Source organism: Peromyscus leucopus, chromosome 7 (assembly GCF_004664715.2).
Source record: "Peromyscus leucopus breed LL Stock chromosome 7, UCI_PerLeu_2.1, whole genome shotgun sequence".
NCBI classification, from domain to species: domain Eukaryota; kingdom Metazoa; phylum Chordata; class Mammalia; order Rodentia; family Cricetidae; genus Peromyscus; species Peromyscus leucopus.
Window position 1 is genome coordinate 30,261,092 of NC_051069.1, and position 21,115 is coordinate 30,282,206.

Sequence of the window (21,115 nt, forward strand, 5' to 3'; positions counted from 1 at the left end):
CCGGGGGACATGGGGCGGCGCGAGCCCGTCGCGGGACGGCGCGAGACGCGGCGGAGGCTGCGGCCACGAGCGGCCGGCAGTCCCAGATAGAGCGGGGGACCCAAGGGCCGGGCCCCGCCGACTCGGGACAGGAGGCGACGCCCGTCCCCGAGCCGATCCTGCCACAGCCCGGAGGGATCCCGGTTCCCGTCCCAAGCCTCGCGACTTCCCTCTGACGAAGTTTGTTTCCCCCTCCGTGCCTTGCTGAGGATCATTCCTAGTGCTAGAACTCGCCTTGTGGCCGACTTGCTCGGTTTGTTTGGGGGAGAGAACTTGTTTTGCTTCAACCCGCATCCCTTTCCTTGACCCCTTGCAATCGGATGTTCTAGATGACTGAATGGAGTTTTGAGTTGGACTTTTGTGTCCCTGCCGAAATTAAGCCTGATCCCAGAGCACTGGGGGTGGGGTGTGGAGGTGTTACTGTAAAATGCAAGTTGGATAAAAAGAAGACCTCTCGCCAAGGGCCCCAATGAGTGGCACACAGTCGACTATCACGGACAGGTGGGTATGAAGTTCCTCGGTCGCTCACCTTCCCTGGATTTGGCCCCACGCAGCAGGGGAGTCGGTGATTGCAGATTTGCCTTCAGCTAGTGCAGTTGACAGGCATAGGAAAGAAGGTTGTTTCGGAGCTGTGCAATTAGTCTAGGGTTGCTGCTGCCAAGTTATCCGGTTGATTGAATTTGGAAATGCAGTTTTTTTTTTTTTTTGGACAGAAACTTTCCCCATATTCTCAGAGGAAATGAAGGAAAACCATGATTGTGGTTTTCTGTCAGGTCCATTAGGATTGTGTACTCATTTTGGAGCCAGAGGAAGGTCATTTTGGGTGAAGGTCAGAGCCTGAGGTCGGTGGGTATTGGTGCATCATCAGGTTGATTACTGTTTCTGTGGAAGTTCTGGACTCTTAATTTTAGGAGTTTCTGTCTGTGAACCTAATTTTCATCCTGCTGCATGGTGATTTGTGAATCTGGTCTCTTTGTATGTGACCTGCCCAGTGTTTAATTATTAATTACCTAATTTTCCAGAATGTTGACACTACCAGTAAATCACGGGCTCTTGCTGGGGACAGTTTCCAGGAGCTGAAGGAAATGAGGGAAAATCATGGGGCCTGCTTCTAATTATTCTTTTTTTACATTTCATCTTCTAGACGCTCTAGCATTTAAAGATGTAAACCGAGTCAGGTTTAGGCATGGCAGGTGGATCTTGTTTGTTAATCAGGGTTTCATGGCGTTGTGTAAAGGATATGTGGCCAAGTGTAATTCTCTGACACTTAAGAGTTCTTTTGAGTACTTTTCAATGAAAGCAAGTTGGTTCCTTTAACATCTTTTATTTCTCAATTTAATTATGACATTGTATGTTACTTCCAAATTTTAGCTTGCTGTTTTTTTTTAAGTCAACCTTCAGATTGTTGTCATTAAAACAACAACAAAAAAATACAAAATAATTGAAGCAGAAGGCCAGAAGTCTTTAAGTGCAACAGTAATGCTCCTGCAGAAAGCAGTTTAATTTCCTAATGAGAGAGTCTCACCCAGTTGTGAGACTCATTTGTTGATTTTTAAAGGGGCCAAATTCCATTATCATACCATAACAGCTCCTCCAGAGCCAGAACTTCCTTTTCCTGTTGATGCTTTTCAATGTCACATGAGTGTTCACCTAAAAGATGCCCTTAAATATTTAAACTACTTATGTTTACCCTTTGTTTGTGTACTTTGCTAGGCAGGATTTCATTTTCAGTTTTCCTGCAGATACCCTTTACATATACGGAGAATTGTTTTCTGTCTTCCTGCCTCCCCATCCCTATTCCTTCTCCTTTCATGGTGTTTTGCTTCTGAGCAATCACTCCCAGGTGTCCAGATAATTGTTGTGCTGGTCCATTCTTGTTCTGTCAGTTGAGCCTATAGATAAGCAGACTTCCAGAAACTGATGTAGTCCTGGTTTTCATTAAGATGCTGCAGAGTTTAATTTGTAGAGACAGAATTTAGAGTCACTGAATCATTGCACACAAAAGTCATACAAAAGCACCTATCTAAGAAGTTTTTTTTTTTTTTTTTTTTTTTTTTTTTTTTTTTTTTTTTTTTTTTAAATCAGCTTGGCTTCTCAGGGATTTTTGTTCTCTTTCTGGTATCTTGGAAATAAAACATTGAGATTTAGATCTTTCTTATAACTTAATTCAGCATATAAACAATAAACATGCATGCAGTTTTCTTTTTTTAAAGATTAATTTTTGTATCTTTACTTCTGCGTATGTGTTTGTGTGGGTATGTGCCCCTGAGTGCAGGTGCCTCAGAGGCTGTCTATCCTGGGTGCTGGAGGCCTGACTTGGGTCCTCTGCTCTTAAATGCTGAGCCATCTCCCTAGCTCCACCCCACCCCCCTTTTTTTTTGAGACAGATTTTTGCTGTGTGTCTTTGGCTGTACTTGAAGCACAGTCTAGCCTCCAATTCAAGGCAGTCAGTCTGCCTGCCTCAGCCTCTAGAGTGCGGGCATTGGAGAGATGGGCTACCTCCCTTCAGGATTTTACTCTTAGAAATTTACATCAGAACAGTGGATGCAGATTCTATGCAGTCAAGTGTTGTATCTTTTTTTTTTTTTTTTTTTTTTTTCCCCCTTAGACAGGGTTTCTCTGTTTAACAGCCTTAATGGTTATGGAACTCCCTCTGCAGACCAGGCTGGCCTTGAACTCAGAGCTCTGCTTGGCTCTGCCTCCCAACATACTTAAAGACGTGTTTTATCAAAACACAGGGGAAAAAAAGTTGACATTGATGAGGGGAAGCAGTATAAATATGTTAATGCTTTGTGGGGCTTAGGCCTAAATAATATCTTCTCAGTGTAAACCTTTACTAGGTTGCTTTAGACAACCGAGCCATGTAAAATATGATTATAGGTTTATTTTAAAACTGATTGAAATCCTGTTCTTTGTCAGGCATTGGGGTTTGGCCTGATTTTTTTTTTTTTCCTTTTTTTCTTTCTTCAAAGACAATTAGTATGTGACAACTACCTTTTCTTCTAAACTTATTCTGCAAATGTAGAGCAGCTCTTTCTCTTTAAGAGAGTAGTTCCTGGTTTGAATATATGTTGAGGTGAAATCTGGAAGTACTGGTTTAGTAATACTTGTATGCCAGAGTGCCTTAGCAAAGGTCTTCATCTAAAATCTAGCTTCCCCTCAGTTAAGTATGGCTTCTCTCTCACTGACTCCAGTGTGCAGTAGATAGATTTTCCCGACTCTAGGACTGTTGGCAAATTAATAGTGCCAATGTAGCTTTTCAGAGACCCTTTCAAGTTTGAAGTACTGTATGTAGTATGGCTTTGTTCTGTAGAGTGTGCAGAGCCACCAGGCCAGCTGTATGAGTTGGAGTTCTTTCATTGTGGTGTTTCTGACTACAGAGTCTGTCTGTCCTCAGTTGAAATCAGACTAGCTGGTTTTGGGCGTTGTTCTGTTTTGCAGTTTGTGGCAGGCGACACATGGCTGAACAAGATAAGAAGGGTTTTATTCTTGTGTTAGGGACGTGCTGGGGCTGGGATGGAATTCAGCTATGTTTAGGCTCTGATTGGTCACTTTGGATACTCAGAACTCTGTTACATCCTGTTATTATTTTGCAGTTAAATTCACACATTCATTTGTTCCCTTTTCTTTCTCTTACATTTTATACCCCGGCACCCATTGCTTTTTAAACCTTAAAACTTATGGTGTGTTTATAAAGGCTGCTGTTTCTATGTAGTGTATCTGAAAAGCTTTTTTTTTTTTTTAATTAAGTGTTTTATAGATGCTTTCTAGTCACTTGGCTTTGTAACTGCTGTGAATTCAGAAGACTAAAAAGGTGATAGAAATGTCTGATTGCTATTTTTCCTTCCGCATTAATTGCTGTATTTAGCCCTAAAATATCCTAATAATTTTCAGTGCTCCCTGGCTTGCTTCTATCCCTACAGTGGAAGATACTGTGGTAATTGATATTTCATTTAAGAAGTAGAGAGGTTTTTTTTTTTTTTTTTTTTTTTTTTTTTTTTGGGAGCTGAGGCTCAAACCCAGGGCCTTGTGCTTACTAGGCAAGCACTCTACCACTGAGCTAAATCTCCAACCCCAAGAATTTTTTTTAATGGACCCAGTGAATGATTTCAGGAGGTTCTGTAACAGCAAGTTTTCAGGGTGGTACAGGTTGGGAAGTCAGCGGGGTCTTTCTTGAGATTCTTGGACTCTGTTTGCTATTTGTGATTTGTAGCTTGGCAAAAAGTTTTGATGTGTTGGAATTTACTTATCACTGAATTTAGCTTTAAGGTTAACTTTTAAGCAAGCTTTTAAAATGAATATGGAAACCTATACCTTTACATTCATATTTAAAGTAGAGATGCCATTCATGTGTTTTTTTTTTTCTGCCAAAGTTGTCTTATAGTTCTAGTTAATAACAAAAACAAGCAACCTACCCCCTTAGGATTGTGTGTTATTTTCAGGGTTGCATGAGTCATTTTCTGTAAGATGTAATTATTTGTAACATTTTTTTAATGAAATGAATCTATTTCAAATACCGACTTGAAATTGAGAATAAGGAGGATCATACTACCAGCTTTATAATATTTTGTCTTTTCTAAGTTCAGAATAAAGTCTTGATACATATAAGTCTGTAATATAGTACATGCACTCTTACAGTTTTACCAATGTGGAGAATCCAAATTAACTTTTTTAAAAATTAAAAGTTATAGTCTTCCTCATTAAAAGCACACTTACATTGTGTTTGTATTTGTTTCATGAGTTGACAAAGGATGCTTTATTTGAAATCATTAAAAAGTGTGTTAGTCTGATGTCACTTAGTACGTTAGTGATTTCTGGTTGTTAACATGTTACCATCATAGATCATAGACACGACACAGCAGGGTATTTTAATGGTTCTGCTCAGGTGATTGGGGCGGGGGTTTAAGCTGTGATTGTCTGTCAGTCACTAGAAATGCTGCCTAGTGGTTGGGGCTGTAGGTCAGTGACAGTGCTTGGGTTCCTTCTCCAGCAAAGCAGAGCAAACAGGTCTTACTACATAATTATCCTCCAGAAACGGACTGGGATGATGTTTTCAGGAATAGGAGGCTTAACTTAATTTTGTCTCATGTGTTAAAATTTGGATTTGATGATTTAATTAACATGGAGATAAGATCCCTTCTCTTAATTAGGAGTCTTTAGAATAGTAGTATAACTCTTTCCTTTTCTTTTGAATACAATATTCTTTCATGTATGCAGTGACAGTCTATGGTAGTATAGTTCTTATAAAACTGGGACAATCAGACATAGGATTTTTTCCCCACTGTGCTGCTGATGGTACTAAAGGCCTTGTGTGCCAGGCAAAACTTGAGATTCAAGGTTTTAATCTGGATTATCTGGATTCAAGCTGTCTTTTTCTTTTTTTTCCTTTTTTTTGCTTCTCCCTCTCATCCCTCAAGCTGTCCTTTTTATTATGTCTCTTGTTTGTTTGTTTGTTTGTTCGTTCTGCTTTTCAAGACAGGGTTTTCTGTGTAGCCCTGACTGTCCTGGGACTCCCTCTGTAGACCAGACCAGCCTTAAACTCACAGAGATCTACCTGCCTCTGCTTCCTGGTTGCTAGGATTAAAGTCATGTGCCACCACTGTCTGGCTTTTTTGCACGCGCGCGCGCGCACACACACACACACACACACACACACACATTTTTTTTTTCTGTTCACCATTGTTTAGTAGCCTTCCAACGTCACCAAAAAAGAATAGAGTATTTTTTCTCACAGGATGCTTTCTTCCTGGTCTCTTATCTGTGCTAACTTTAAATGTCTCTAGAGAATAAAGCTTTTGTCACTTCCTCAGGAGACTGAACAACAAGCTGATAGGTCTTGTAGTCAGGAAGCTTTTCCTGCTCTTCAGCTCAAGCTTTTCTTTTAAGTTGTCCTGGTAACTTGTGTCTTCTTGCTGTACCAGGCTAAACGACGCTTTTCTGCCGTTTGAGTTTGCATGGCTGTATTGGATCACGTGGTTAGCGCTGCTTTCCGTCTAGTTCCCCTCCCCTTACTTGTTTAGCCAAGTTATGTTTCTCTTGTTCCATTGTCTAAATGTCAGTCTGTCTCTCTTAATATTTTATTAGTTTTGCCTAACTTGCTGTCCTAATACAGTTCTTAGTTGGTCTGCTGGTACAAAATGTGATATTCTATATGATTCATATTCTAGAGAAGCAAGTTCCAATGTATTTTTACTGTGATTCTGAGTTCTTTGATTCTTCTCCAGCATAGCCCTGGCCCCCAAATTACGTGTAGAAAGATTCTCAGAAGAAATGTAGATAGATGTATGCGTGTATGTATCTATAAATTTTGTACTTGAGATTAAATCCAGGACCTGAGGCTTGCTGGGCAAACAGCTATATTCTGGCTCTATGTTTATTTTAGATAGCATTTAGAATGGGTGTAAGAGATTTTAACAACCAAATGAAACAAACATACACAAATAACATAATTACCAAATCAGCTAATTAAACAATTACTCATGTTTTAGAAGACTTCTTTGATTCTTTCAAATGTAGTTCCTCTAATAACATCAAAAAGTAGAATATAGATATACTGTCTGTCCAGGGCCTTTGCTGATTCAAATTAGGCAGAAGTGAAGACAAGGTATCACTAGGGTCAATAAAGAGATACAACTGTAGCTTTAAGGTAATATGGTAAGAGTCATCTGGAAATTGTTACTGTTCTACTGGTTTGTTTCAGTCTGTTACTTAAAATGTTACCTCCCTATGTCTTCATATTAATTTTATGAAATAGCTCTGCAGTGATTGCTTAGTAGTAATTTCCTGGTAGAGTAGATTACTGTTAAAATTTAAATAATACTTTCTTCTGTCAGGAGAGATGGCTCAGGCTAGGAGTGTGTACTGCTCTTGTAGAGGACCCAGGTTCAGTACCCAGCACCCATATCAGGAGGCTCTTAACAGATTTCAGGTCCTGCTCCAGGGGGATGAATTGCCCCTGGCTTTACTAGAACTAGACGGAAAGCATGTGAATTCACATGCAGGTGCCCTCCTACAAGTACACATGTAATTAAAATATATAATTAAAAATGAATCTCAGAAAACCATCTTACTTCTTTTATTTGTGAGAGTTATTACTGATGAAATAGCAACAGAAAAAGTATATATTTCAATTACTATAAGATATCTAAGATTAAAGAACTCTTGAATGTTTTATTAGTAGATCTTTTTTGATACTTAGTCTAATGTTATTTAAGTAGATACCCTTGATCTTTTGGGTTTTGCTAATAAGTTTTGGAATTTGGAAAATACCAGTTTTATGTTTTTGACTTAGAATGTCTAAAGTATCAAAGATAACCATGTGTGAAATGTTTGTACGATGCTTGTGGAGCTGGTGTCTGGGATATTGTGTAGATTTTGATCTTGCAGAGTAGTACGTAATGGTGCTGACTGAAGATCAGCTGTTCTCAAAGTGCATAAGCCTGTGTTTTTGACTCTTAGTAGAAGAGCCACATTATGGCTCCTGTATTAAACTGACATGCCTCAGTGCAGCTGAGAGTTCAGACTCATACCCCAAATGATTTTTAATGGATTCGAATGCTGACTCGTGGTTTTTAAAGTCTTAGTCATGAGTCAGGCCTAGGTGGCTTCCTTGTGTTTAGAGACAAGCAAATTTAATAGCCAGTGAGTGAGTGAGTGAGTGAGTGAGTGAGAGAGAGAGAGAGAGAGAGAGAGAGAGAAGGAAGAAAGAAAGAAAAAGAGAAAGAAAGAGAAAGAAAGAAAAAGAGAGAGAAAGAAGTCTTTGGCTTGGGACTGTGAATAGCAGTCACTAATATGGGATTAAATATAAACTGTTTTTCAGTTTGTATAATTAATATGTCAAAGAAGGTTTTTTAGATCTTCATGGATTCAGAAAATGTTCATTTTTGTATAAAAAACAGAGCATCTGAAGGTATTAACCGTGAAATTGATCACTTAATACAGACAGTACCCACTAGTAGAGTAAAATGTCCCTAAATAATATGTAAATACATGTAGCTCAAGTATGTTTTCATATAGATTTTAGATGGCTTATCTGTCTTGCCTGTGTTCAACACACGTGCTGATCTACTGTGGTTTGTCTGGTGTCTCTCTGTGGTTTACTCAGAGGAAGTGGTTCTTGTGGGTGAAGGTCTGATCTTCTTGGAGATTGTTGGTGGCACATACACTGTCAGCTCGTTTCCTGTTTTATTGGCTTGGGCCAGACTTCTCAGGATGACTACTGCTGAAGGGGTATCTGAGTATTTTATGTAGCAGGAGAGCTGGTTACAGTGTTGTATAACACCCACAGCTCAGGTGATGCGAGGGTGAAATTGATGTTTATAAAGGGCCTTGAGAGTCTAGGATGAAAAGTGCAGACATTGTTTCTAATCTATTTGCATGGTATTGTGATGTTCATATATTGCTTAGCTGTAGTGAAAACATGGTCAGGTAATACAGTATTATTTTGGGAAACTTGATTTCTGTAGCCATTCAAATGGTTTCTAATCACCATAGTATCATGGTTAGAAGTTTTTCTTTTCTGTGACTGGGGAGATGGCTTAGTTAGTAAAGTACCTGCCATGTAATGGTGAGGACCTGAGTGTTGATCTTTAGCACCAATAAAAAGCTGGGGGGCACAGTGGGCATCTGAAACTCCAGCACTGGGGAGTGGTGGGGACAGGCAGATTGTTGGAGTTCGTTTGTCAGCCATCCTAGCCAATGAGTGAGTTCCAGGCTCAGTAACAGGTCTTGTCTCTGGGCCTGCAAGATAGCAGAGTGGGTAAAGGTGCTTGTCAGCAACCCTGGGACCCACATGATGGAAGATGAGAACTGAATCCCAAGAGTTGTCCTCCAGCCTCCACATCAGTACTGTGACACTCATGCCCCCCCCAAGTGCTGTGACACTTCATGTATGTGCATTCATGTGTGCATGCACACACACATAATAATAAATGTAAAAATTTAAAAGTTAGAGACATTGTCTCTAAATAATAAGCTGGAAAGCAATAGAGAAGACACCAAAAATTGACTTCTGATTTCCACGTGCTTAAGCAGCCACATACACACATCTATGTACCCACATAAACACCACCCATGCAAAGAATTTTTCCCTTTTAGGTCTCTCTCTTATAAAGATAGTATTTTTTCCCTTAATGTGCATTGGCATTTTGCCATGGGAGACGGGTCCCCTGGAACTTGAGTTACAGACAGTTGTGAGCTGCCATGTGGGTTCTGGGAATTGAACCTGGGTCTTCTGGAAGAGTAGTAAGTGCTCTTAACCATTGAGCCATCTCTCCAGCCCCTAAAGACAGTATTTTAGTATATAACCTGGCTGTATGTAGATCATGCTGGCCCTGAACTCACTGAGATCTACCTGTCTGTACTTCTGCCGCAGGGATTAAGGGTATGTTCCACCATTCCTGGCCCTTACATGAGGAAATGTAAAGAAGCTGTAGACACCTTGTGTATAGTACTAGTGAAGTCATTTTCACAGAATTTAATGCTTAGGACAGAACTACTTCACCAGTTTAACTGGAATACTGAAACAATGGAATGGAGAGAGTTCCCTTTTCATCAGTAGCTTCATCATGCATATGCAAAACTATTTACTTTCCTGAAACCTAAAAGTGAGCAAACTGATAGAATTAAATGTTATACTTTATTTTTTCTTTTAGTACATGACACTTTAAAAAGTAACAATATTTGGGATGGGGAATATTTCTTTTAAATTTAAATCTAATTGTCAGTTCTCCAGACCAGAAAGATACTTAAGTGCTGGATACTTGCTCTGCTTCATTCTTGGTATGGAAAAGCATAAGGAAGAAACAAATAGCCTAAGTAACTCAGCTGGGTGCTGATGCTCAGATCCAGAATGTGCACATGCGTGCGTGAGTGTACACACACACACACACACACACACACACACACACACACACACACACGGCAGAGATACCAAGAGAGAATGAATATTATGAATTCATGCCATAAAGTAACTTTCCCTGCTCTTTTCCTCAATTTCCACACCTCCATCAGTTCTCAGACACGCTGCTCAGAAGTAACTGTATTTAAAACTGTTCCTGTTTTGGAGACAAGGTCTTGCTATTGTTCAGGGTTATCTTGAATTCAAACTCCTCTCATCTCTGCCTCCTGAGTTCTGTAGTTAGAAGTGTGTACCACCACCCCTTGCTCTCAAAAGTACTACAAAAAGATAACTGCCTATCATTTTAAGATTCTGTGCACCTGTCCCAAAGTGGTGGGTGTCATCTGCACACTTTTGCGGTTATGCTGTTACAGCAAACTTCATGTTACAGTGTCAGGTGTGGAGTGGCTGCACCATCACTTCCTGGGTCTCGTTAGGGAACCTGGCTGAAGGAACACCCCTGTCCGAAATTCGTGGTTACTGTTGCAGAGACAAAGAACAAGAACATTGATGGAAGCATATGCTGACTCTTTTGTTTGTGTTTGTTTTTCGAGACAGGATTTCTCTGTCTAGCTCTGGTTGTCTGAAACTTAATTTGTAGACCAGGCTGGCCTCGAACATCAGAGATCCACTTGCCTCTGCCTCCCAGAGTGCTGAGATTAAAGGCGTGTGCCACTATACCGGGTCACATAGAATGAGTCTTACAGCTTTTTGTTCAATTATGCGACATCACATTAGCTCATAGGACATAGGCCAGAACAAGGTAGAGTTTATTGTCAGTGGGGTAGGGATGCATACTCTTCTACAGGGGGCATTGCAAGCCATGTGATCATTGGTAAGGCTGTGTACTCCTTCTAAGGAAAGCATACGGAGGCCGAATAAGTAGGAACAATAATACAGTCTAACACAGGAGTTGTTCAGTAAATGCTTATCATATAGGCTGTTTAGAGTATGCGTATGTGAGAGGTTTATTTCCATACAGTAGTATGAAGAGTGCTATGTTGAGCCTCTGTGTTCCTGTGATTAGCTTCAACAGTGATCAGTGCATGATTGTCTTGGTTCGTCTGTTTCCCTTGCTTCTCTTCATGGGATTATAGTGAAGCTTCTGGATATCCTGCTATCACCAGCGAGTGTCTCACTGAGACTCTGTTTAGTTTGGACTATGACCTCTTATATTATATCCTCACCACCTAGTGGTTTGAGACAGTGGTACTGAGAACTCTAGAGCGCTGTCACTTGGAGAGGATGTTCATGGAGTGTGTAGAGTTTGACAGCCAGATCTTGTTTAGGTTTCATGGAGTGTTTCTGGAGGAGGCATAGACGACAATCTACTCTCTACTCACCTTTAGTGGTGTGTGTGTGTGTGTGTGTGTGTGTAAGTAACAGAAGCAGGTAATTAACCTCTGGGAAAAAATAACATTGCAACAGATTTGATTTGCAGGAGGTTTCATTCTCACTGAGCTTCTGTTGGAATGATGCCAATTGAAAGGATTCCCAGCTCTTAATGGCTCCAAGTCTTCTGGGAGCTCACAGTCAGTGATGTTATTTAATGTGGAGAAGAACATCAGAATCATTTATAAAAAGCCCGTGTTCACCTATGTTGTCAGTTGTCCAGGGAAAAGAGCTATCATCCTGAGATCGTCACGGTGGCATAAGAGTAAAGGGAGTCTAATTTTAGTTCAGAAATCAGCACCGCTTGTAGCTATTTAGGCGGATGAATCTAAGGGCCTTCAAGTCTCCATTAGACTCAGGATGTTAGTGCAGGCAGTATGTTGTTATTTCTCTGGAGTAGGGAGTAAGGTGCATATGTTACACATGTAGGAGTATTCAGTTTTTGGGGAACAGTGGGGAACAAATCAGAGAGAGACTCTCTTTTTAAACTTTGTACTTGTCACATGACAGTGGTGCCAGTAAAGAGAGTTTATAGTGTCTAGTCAGCAATTAAGTTAATATATATGACATGATGGAAATATTTTAGTATAATACCATTATTGAAATAATTTTAACTGGCTTCTTATTTCTGTCGACACTTAGGTACTGACATAGCTCTTGGTCTCTTTAATTAAATTGTTGTTAATCTAATTTCAGAGTCCATGTAGGAACTGCAAAGCGCAGTTGCAAATAGCTTTTGTTGGCTTAAATAAAATTATTTAAACTTGGGTTTTTCTTGCTGTTGAGTTGGTTCTGGCTTTGATTGCTCAAAGCAACATATTCTATTTAAAATATAAATGCATAAATTTTATCCATAGTGAATAATTCTTTGATGTGCCATTCTTATTATTTGTAGTGTTGTCTCGCAATTGAAAACACTAGTTTTCAGAGATTGTCAGGACAGTAGTACTTTGGTTGCATCTTAGTTGCATTTGCTGTTGGCAATTTAGAAAGGGTTTATGTTCCTTGTTACTGTATTTACTCAGCAATTCTACCTGCTTAGAATTCGTGGGTCAGTGTTGGAAGGTAAAGAGGTCTCTTGGCTGGATGGGGACAGCAGGGAAAGAAGTTCCTCCCTAGGGCTGTCCAGTGCAACAGTGTAGGAGCTGTTTCCTTCTTAGAATAGCAGTCAGTCTATAGTACATGTGAGAAGTAGTGATCATAGTTTCTTCCTCCTCTTCTTCCTGGTCTTATCCTCCTTCCTCACTTCCTCTTTTCCTCCTCTTCCTGTTCTTATCCTCCTCCTTCTCCTTCCCTCTTTTTACTTCTTCTTGTTTTTTTGAGACAGGGTTTCATTGTGTAGTCCTGGCTGTCCTGGAACTCAGCCTGTAGAGAGCAACCTGGGCTCAAACTCAGGGATCCACCCGCCTCTGCCTCCCGAGTGCTGGGATAAAGGTGTGCACCACCACACCCAGTATCGTTCGTCGTCGTCGTCGTCGTCGTCGTTGTTGTTGTTGTTTAAAATTAGCTTTTGAAAGAATAGATATGGCAGCCCTGAATTTAATGTGTGTGTGTATTTTATTTTTATTTTTGCCTATGTTAGAGGATCAGAAGTAGAAAACTGAGTGATGCTGATGTTGAGAAGAGTCTTAAGTTTTGGCGTGTTAAGCTTGTTCTAGTACTAGCCAGCAGACCTTAGGCCAATTTACTTTGTTGAATATCATCTGTAAAAGTACTAAATAAGGTGGGTGTGATGATTCAAGCGTATAATCCCAGCACTCAGGAAGCAGAAGGATTGGTACAGATTTTCAGCCAACCCAGCCAGCCTGGGTTACCTGTTAAGTTCAGTCCATCTTTTTTTTTTTTTCTTCCGAGACAGGGTTTCTCTGTGTAGTTTTGGTGCCTCTCCTGGATCTCGCTCTGTAGTCTATGCTGGCCGCAAACTCACAGAGATCCGCCTGGCTCTGCCTCCTGGGTGCTGGGATTAAAGGCGTGCACCACCACTGCCCAGTCCAGTCCATCTTGTGTTACTTAATGAGAAGAGAGAGACAGACAGATTGGCTTCTTCTGAGAAATACTGTGAAGACTGTAAGAGAGTGTATTTAAGTCCTATTGTATTGAACTGGGCATGCTAACACATGTCTTTAATCCAAGCACTTGGGAGGCAGAGGCGGGTAGATCTCTGTGAGTTCAAGGCCAGCCTAGTCTATATAGAGTTCCAGGACAGCCAGGGCTGTCTCAACAAACCAAAAAGAAGAAAAGGTGCTAGTGTATATAGCAAGAGGCCAATAAGTTATTGACTGTGACTCTTTTTTTAAGTTTTATTTACTTATATTTTTTCAGTGTTCTGCTTGTATACCTGCGTGCCAGAAGAGGGCGTCAGATTCTATTATAGATGGTTGTGAGCCACCATATGGTTACTGGGAATTGAATTCAGGACCTCTGGAAGAGCAGCCAGAGACTTTAACCACTGAGCCATCTCTCCAGCTACATGACTGTGTGTGACTCTTAAACCTTAGAAATATCTGTTTTCCTAAACTTTTTTTAATGCTTGTAAAATGATTTTGAATTTATACATATTTCAGCAGTTTTCCCTTGCTAAATAATATTCTTTTAATTTTATATTTAAAAACTTAAATTTATAATTCAAATAAGAAAGTTATCTGTAATAATGATATTTATTGATTTATGCTGAACATTAAAGCAAGAAGTCATTTGTTTTGTGAGATCAGATCTTGCCGGTGTTGTTCATACTGGCTTGGCCTCCCAGGCTCACCCTCTCAGGTCCAGGCATGTACCTGGTTCAAGAAGTAATTTTTATTTGGAGGAAGTAGTACAAAGTAGTAATGATTAAATTGATTTTACTTTCCAAGTTAAAAATGTTAATATGATTACTTTCGATTGCACATTGTCCTTTCGTTTTGCTCTTTATTTTTCACTCTCACTCCGTGTGTGTGTGTGTGTGTGTGTGTGTGTGTGTGTGTGTGTGTGTGTGTGTATTACCTAGTCTTTAGAGGATCTGAAATAGCATCAGTATAGGTGAAGGCTTTGTCTTTGCTTTTGGATTTCTGAGACAGGGTCTCAAGATTGCAGGTGTGAGCCGCCGCACCCAGCACACTTAGGATTCTTTACATTTACTGTTGGTACTTTGGTTGGTGTTTTGAGAGACAGGATCTTGCTGTGTAGTCCTGGCTGGCCTGGATTTGATAGGTAGACTAGGTTGTCCTAGAAAAGTCAGTAATCTTTGTCTTCTAAAGGCTGGGATTATAGATGTGCACCACCACACCCTGCTTATATTATTATTATTTGAAACCTAATCTTTGTTTGTAAATCATTTTCTGTCACAATTATTCTTAAGTTCTTTTAATATGTTTATGATCAGTTTGATATGAAATCTTTTTTGGTGTTAGAAGAGCAGAAAACAGTAAGAAAGAACTCCACAATTTATTATACTGATATGTAAGGTGGAAAAAAAAAGCAGCAAATGCCTTTTAATAGAAGATGATTACTTGTTTTTATTTTATGGTCCTGGGGATTGAACCCAGAGCCTTGTACTTGCTAGGCATATGCTGTCATTGCCCTTGTTTTTTTGTTTTTGTTTTTGTGTGTGTTTCTTTTTGAACAGGGTCTCACTGGTCATCATAGACTGACCTTGAACTGTATATCCTTTGCCTTTGGAGAGCTGGGATTGAAGGAGTGTGCTCACCAGCTTCGGTGATGATATGGCTTTTGTGAAACATAAGTAATAGAAGCAAGTTGGGATTCCCTGCCCCACCTCCCTGCTTTTTCTTAGAAAGAATCTACATTAAAGATGTCTTGTTAACATAATTATCTCCTTTTTCTGTTGTTTAGTTTTTTAGTAACCCCCCTCCATTTTTTTTTTTTATAAAATGTGTTTATAAAAACAGAAGTTCCTAAATGAAGTCTTTTACTGATAAGTAAAAAGTTGTTCATAAAGAAAGACTATAGAATTGTTACTTTAGAATCTTACTAGGTTTCAAATTTATAAGAGATTGTATAGAGAAAGCAGTGCTCTTGAAAGAGTTGTTACACATGTGGAGAGAGAGCTGCAGACATCTTCCTGCAGGACTCTGGAAAGCTGCTTTTTCTCAAGCTTACAGCCCCTTTGTGGGGCTAAGTTCTGTTAATTTGCATAAATATTTACCATATCTCATTTTAGCTAGCATTGCTTCCTCACACTGTAAGCAACAAGAACTTTGCTTATCCAACTTGGAAAATTTACTGTTTTCAATATCGATAATCTGGAGAGCGTTCTGCTATCTTGAAGGGCTGATGAAGTTAAATAGTCAATTGGAGGGCTGTGGATATAACTCCGTTGTAGAGCTAGTCATACCCAAGGCCTTAGCTTTAATCCTTGGACCAAAGCAAAACAAAAATTCAAATAGGAAAATAACAAGGGTAAACAACATGTTCCCCAGAGCCATAAACTATCATTCTCTAGTACAGTAAATACACAAGACAAATTTGGCTGCTTAAATTAATTAAAATTAAATAAAATGGAAAATTTAGTTCCTTGGTCACTCTAACCACATTTTTAGTATACAGTATTCACATGTAGCCATTGTATTAGTTGTTCATTATCAGAGGGCATTTTATGAGTGCAAAAAGTATATATTTTGGTATTACTAGAGATGGTACACCTTAGGTCTCTTTTAACTTAAAAAAATTTTTTTTTGAGACAAGGCCTTTGTAGTCCAGGCTGGCCCTGAACTTGAGGCACCTCTCCTGCCTCAGCACCTCAGGTGTTGGGATTATATGCATGAGTTACTACACCTGGTTTCTTTTTATTTTATTTACTTTTGGATATTTTATTTTCATTTTTAATTATGTGTTTGTATGTACCTCTGTTGGGGTTTGTGCACATGAGTGCAGTGCCTGTGGAGACCAGAAGAGAGCATTGAATTTCACTAGAGCTGGGGTTACAGGCACTTGTGAGTCATTTAACATCAGTTCGGGGACTCTGCAAGAGCAGTGCCCACTCTTAACTGCTGAGCCATCTCTCCAGACCTTTTCATTTTTAGGGCAGGCAGGCCTTAAACTTGTGATCTCCTTTTGCCTCCTGCTCCTATGAGTATTTGGGATTATATGGCTGTGCTATAAATAAATAAATAAATAAATAAATAAATAAATAAATAAATAAATAAATAAATAAATAAATAAATAAATAAATAAATAAATAAATTGGACAGAGCTACCAAATATTATCTCATGGAGTTGATAAGAAATCTGGGAGTCCAGGCAGGCCTTAAACTTGTGATCTCCTTTTGCCTTCTGCTCCTGTGAGTATTTGGGATTATATGGCTGTGCTACCATGCCTGTCTTGCAATAAACAAACAAACAAACAAACAAACAAATAAATAAATAAATAAGTAGGACAGAGCTACCAAATATTATCTCATGGAGTTATGATCAGAAATCTGGGAGTCATTTAGCCGAGTGGTTCTGGTTCAAGGTTCCTCATGAGTTTGTAATCAAAATGTCTGTCCCTTGGAACAGATGCTTTCAGGTATCTGAAGACTTGGCTGGAGCCAATAGGTCTACTCCTGAGGCTTTTCACTTACACTGGGCAAGAGACTGATGATTATTAATAGGAGACGGTGGTTCCTTTTTCATTTCTGGGACCTCTTTAGAGACACTTAAAGCACTCAGCTTTGCTTGATGAGAGAGCAGGATGGAAGCTGTAGTAAGTTTTATGAGGTGACCTCAGAAGTTACACTGTCATTTCTATACTGTTCTATTGGTTCATAGGTCAGCTCTATTCACCTGGCAAGGAACTGTTCAAGGGCATTGGTACTGGGAGCTCAGAGTCAGTTGGGCTCATTTTGGAGACTGCCTACCACATAAACTTAGGATTTAAGGTATTTAGAAAGTTATATTTTTAAGTTTCGGTGATAGTAAGAACCAAGAATCCTAATTTCCATGCTTATAGTTGGAAAGACTAATATAGTTAATGGTCTACCTTGGTCTTTGGTTAAACACTAAATTAATTAGGCAGTTTGATAAAAAAAGCCATTCAAAGTACTCTTTATACTTTACTCATATTTCATAGTTCTATTTTTGCATTTATCTCCATTTTGTTTTGTTCACAGAATGCTTATAATTGTCAAGATAATTTAAGTTGTTCACAAGAATAGATATATTTGTCAAGATAAGGATACTTGCAAAACTTGTCTTAGTCATGCATACAATCTTGCAAATGAAAGACTTCTCCCAGAAATATTTGAAATTCTTCCTGAAGCTGGAGTGGATGTGTGAAGAGTTTTCCATTCTTTCTGCCAAACTCTGTATGTAGCCCTAATTTTGAAGTTAGATAATGAATACTTTTAGAAGGTTCTCTCCACTTCCCCCTTTTAGAGACAGGATCTCATATATTCCAGGCTGGCTGCCTCTAACTTCCCATCCTCCTGCCTCTCCCTCCTAAGTGCTGGGATTATGGGTGGGGGCTACCATACCCATCTCTGCATACACATAGAGTTCAGAGGACAACTCAAGGGAGTGGGTTCTCCTTTCACCGTGTGGATTCTGGGGTTCAATCTCAGGTCATCAGGCTTAGTGGCAAATTGCCTCTACTGGCTGGGCCACCATCTAGCTGGCTTACGCCCAGCTCTTTCATGAGATTTTTAATAAGCTGTAATGGCTGACCGGAAAAAAAAAAAAAAAAAGCTAACTAAAATAAATGTCGTGAAAGTATTGAGAAAGGACATTATACTTGAAGTTAGAAGTCTTAGGATGCCTGTAGGTGGTAGTGTGTATTTCAGGAGCTATTTAGAGGTAACATAATAAAGATGGGTAGCCATTTAAGGTTTCATGGAGTCTTACAACATTAACAGAAGAGGTAGCCAATTTATTTAAGAAGTAGGAGGGGGTGCAGTAGCTGAGATAACTAATGAGCTTACTGGATCCATTCTGTTCTGGAGACCAGGACTTTACTTATAATAAGTGAAGTGCTTGTGCATTAGGCAGTTTGGTAGTGTACCTGAAGCCTCCTTCCACTTGAGTGGTGTAATCTCTGTCTTGTACTTAATATTGAATTATTTTAATTAAGTATTATGAAAACAGAGCAATTATATCTATGAAAAAATTTTGTATGATTTGGAAATGTGGAGTAGACTCACTGAGAAAATGCTGTCAAGTTGGATGAGGATAAAAACAACTATGAGTTATTTGTGGAAAGATTTAGTGTATATTTTTATGCACTCCTGTTTCTTGTTCTACTGTAAGTAGACTAAATTGGGAATTAACCATGTATTTGGTGTAGCTTATATGACAAAGATAACAGTCACTCATGATTATCTTGTTAAAGAAAAGGTCTTTATCCCATATCTAAGAATTGGCAGATGAATACACATTTATATATTCAAAGTTGAAATAGAGTTTAAGATCTCTACAAGTGGTGTTTAATACCTTCCTGATTGACTGCTCTTTTCCATGAAATGACCAACCAGTATATGGGCTAAGACAGGCTTTGTTGTGTGGCTAAGAGGAACATCATAACTTCAGGAGGTGTGAAAAGAAGTATGCAATGCCTCCTGCTTGAGGTAATGACCAGGTTGTAGTTGTGCTGACTGAGTTAATGTCTTTTGTCTTAGAAACATTGATTTGGATTTCATTGCTAGTATTTTCAAATATAATTCTGTTTGTACATTTTTTTCTAGTGTTACTTTTTTTCTTTGGCAAATAATACTATTTTTTCTCACTTATAATAGTGAAATAAAGTTTCTTTTGGAAATGACGACAATCTTAAAGGAGAGCATAAAGTACCTACTGGTTCAAGGCTCTGTGCTGTGGCAACTCACTGGGTCTGTATAGACACCAAGTAGGCCTGCCTCTTCCCCAGCAGAGACCATAGACTAGGTTTAGAAGGTAATTGACAGAGGGGATTTGAAAGCTTGCAGGACTATGTTTTAGATAAAGGAATCTTAGAACTTAATTTTTCTAGATTTATTGAGTTTGCCTGTCTTTACGTTTCTGTTCTTAATACTTGGAAATTGTAAATACTGAATTAGATGAATAAATGAACAGATAACACCAAGTTAGAGGTACATTAGCATAAGGCCAGATTGGACACCTAGCAAAATGTTGAGAATTCTCAAGGCCATGCTGTATTGGGAATGTTATCTTTTGTTATTGTCTATTACTATAGCAGTTGAAACAAATTATTATTATTACTTTTTTTTTTTTGACACGGGGTCTCTCTACATAGCTCTGGCTGTCCTGGAACTCATTCTGTAGACCAGGCTGGCCTCAAACTCACAGCGATCTACCTGCCTCTGCCTCCTAATTGCTGGGATTAAAGGCATGTGCCACCAGGTTCAACTTGAAGCTAATTCTTGAAGGGAGACTTGGGGTAGTGTTTCTCATCTGAATTAGGACATCTTAATAAGTTTAAGCATTACATAAAATGATTTGATAGTATAACTTAGAAGCCTAAGAAATGCTTAAATATTTTGATCTCATAATGCCAGTTTTAGGATGTTATCTCAAGAAATGAAGGGAATAAAGCCTATAAAATATTAAAAAGAAATAAGTGACACTATTGTTGGTACTAGTGCCGTTTAAGCATTATATTTACCTTTTTATAGAGATTAATTGGAATGATGCAGCTTCAGCAAAGGGCTTTTTGAGTATACACAAGCATCGAGGTCCAGCTAATTCTACAGTCTAAACATGGGAAGCTCCCTTGTTTCTGTGACTCAGTGGCTTTAAAATTAGTAGCAATCTACATTTTAAAAAATTTATTTTCCCTTTTGTTTTACTTCATTATGAAATACTGTAAATACAAGACCAAAAAGAACATAGAATGAACACATATATCCTACCTAGCGCCATCCTTTTGGATGAGGAAGGTGAAAGAGTAAAAAATGTTTCTGAGTTTTCCTCATCCAGTTTTTTTTTTTTTTTTTTTTTTTTTTTTTTTGACTATTTCAACCACATAAGTGTAATAAGATGTTGTTTTATTTTTGGCACAGCGGCTACCTCTTAATCTGTTGCTATTTCAGCCAGCAATTGCAACTCTGCAGTCACTGGCCTGCTTCTCTGGCAGCAGCCTGGCCACTCAGGCTGCAGCCTGGTTGGAATTCTGTTCCTTCATGGACTGGCTCTGCCACTGCCACTAAAGGTAGATTTAGCTAAATCTCTACCATTCTATTTATAAATAAGACTCAAGATTCAAAGGCTGGGGTGAAAACCTGCTAGCCCAGAGAGGTTGAATAGCACCTCCTAACCTTCTTGTGGGCATTTCCCAGAGTGTCCCTTCTGCTCCACCAAACAAAAACAATCATACCACTCCAAATCCTTCTCTCCTCCTTCTGGTGCTCCCCACCCTTCTCCCAGATGCCCTCTGATGCTCTATAATTACTTTCTGTTAACTAGTTGCAAACTCAGCCTTCTGACCCAAGGTTAGTTTTATTTAATTAATGCAAATGCAAACTTGGGGTTCACAGTGTGATCAGATATCCCCCAATATTTCCCCCTTTTTGTCTAAATAAAAAGGAAAGGTTTTAACTCTTTTTTTTTTTTTTTTTTTTTTTTGGTTTTTCGAGTCAGGGTTTCTCTGTGTAGCTTTGCGCCTCTCCTGGGACTCACTTGGTAGTCCAGGCTGGCCTCAAACTCACAGAGATCCACCTGGCTCTGCCTCCCGAGTGCTGGGATTAAAGGTGTGCTCCACCACCGCCCGGCAGGTTTTAACTCTTAACACAGTAAAACTGTATACAAAAAGAACAATTATCAGATATTGTCTAAAAAAGAAAATTTTTAACGCTAACATAGTAAAACTAAATATAATAT

The 21,115-nt window shown here is 39.1% G+C and overlaps 1 protein-coding gene across 3 annotated transcripts in view; it reads left to right on the plus strand.

Moving 5' to 3' along the window:
• The window catches only part of Arhgef12 (Rho guanine nucleotide exchange factor 12), a 143,295-nt gene continuing 122,180 nt past the window's right edge, over window positions 1–21,115 (plus strand). For all 3 annotated transcript variants that reach the window (XM_028866313.2, XM_028866314.2, XM_028866315.2), the window contains exon 1: window positions 1–540. In XM_028866313.2, coding sequence (XP_028722146.1) covers window positions 509–540 — 32 coding nt within the window. In that variant the 5' untranslated portion in view covers window positions 1–508. The remainder of the gene's footprint in view (window positions 541–21,115) is intronic.